The sequence below is a fragment of the Fukomys damarensis genome, unplaced genomic scaffold (assembly GCF_012274545.1).
Source record: "Fukomys damarensis isolate Sample0158 unplaced genomic scaffold, DMR_v1.0_HiC HiC_scaffold_17, whole genome shotgun sequence".
In the NCBI taxonomy this organism is placed as follows: domain Eukaryota; kingdom Metazoa; phylum Chordata; class Mammalia; order Rodentia; family Bathyergidae; genus Fukomys; species Fukomys damarensis.
The window spans coordinates 59089415-59089880 of record NW_022900929.1 but is presented as its reverse complement, the minus strand read 5'-3'; the positions used below and the strand labels follow the sequence as shown (position 1 = coordinate 59089880).

The 466-nt window shown below is 69.3% G+C and overlaps 1 protein-coding gene across 2 annotated transcripts in view; it reads right to left on the bottom strand.

Annotated features, from left to right (window-relative positions):
• Pax9 (paired box 9) overlaps nt 1–466 on the bottom strand; it is a 16406-nt gene that overhangs the window by 11450 nt on the left and 4490 nt on the right. For both annotated transcript variants that reach the window (XM_033765138.1, XM_033765139.1), the window contains exon 3: nt 157–299. In XM_033765138.1, the coding sequence (XP_033621029.1) occupies nt 157–299 (143 nt within the window). The remainder of the gene's footprint in view (nt 1–156; nt 300–466) is intronic.

Here is a 466-nt window from a genome sequence, read left to right as displayed (position 1 = left end):
CAGCCCTCGCAGGCCCGAGCCTCTGTCCTGCAGCCACCGGCTGGGATCTGGCTCCTGGGCTTCTCTCGGTGGAGGAGGCACCGAAAGGGGCCTAGGTCCTCCGTCCCTGAAAGCCCTGCCGCCGTTGGCCCACCTCGCCGAGCCCTCGCTCCTCACCTGACCGTACTTGGCTTCTTGCTCCAAGGCTCCCTTCTCCAGCCCGTTCACCGCGTGCGGGGCTGCGGCTGGGAAGTTGCTTCGGCCCAGGCTGCTCCACTCTTCCACCTTGGGGCTATGGTAGGGGGAGCTGTCGTTCACTCCTGGAAAGGAGGAAAAGAACTCAGCCCGGAGGCCTAACCCGTGCATCCCCCTCCCACGCGACCCAAGCGCCCGGGGCGGCGGCGACCTCTTCGGGCCGCCCCTGCGCTAGGCCTCCCTGGGGCACGGGCCCCGGAGCGGCCTCCTCGGCCAGCCAGAGATCTGGGGA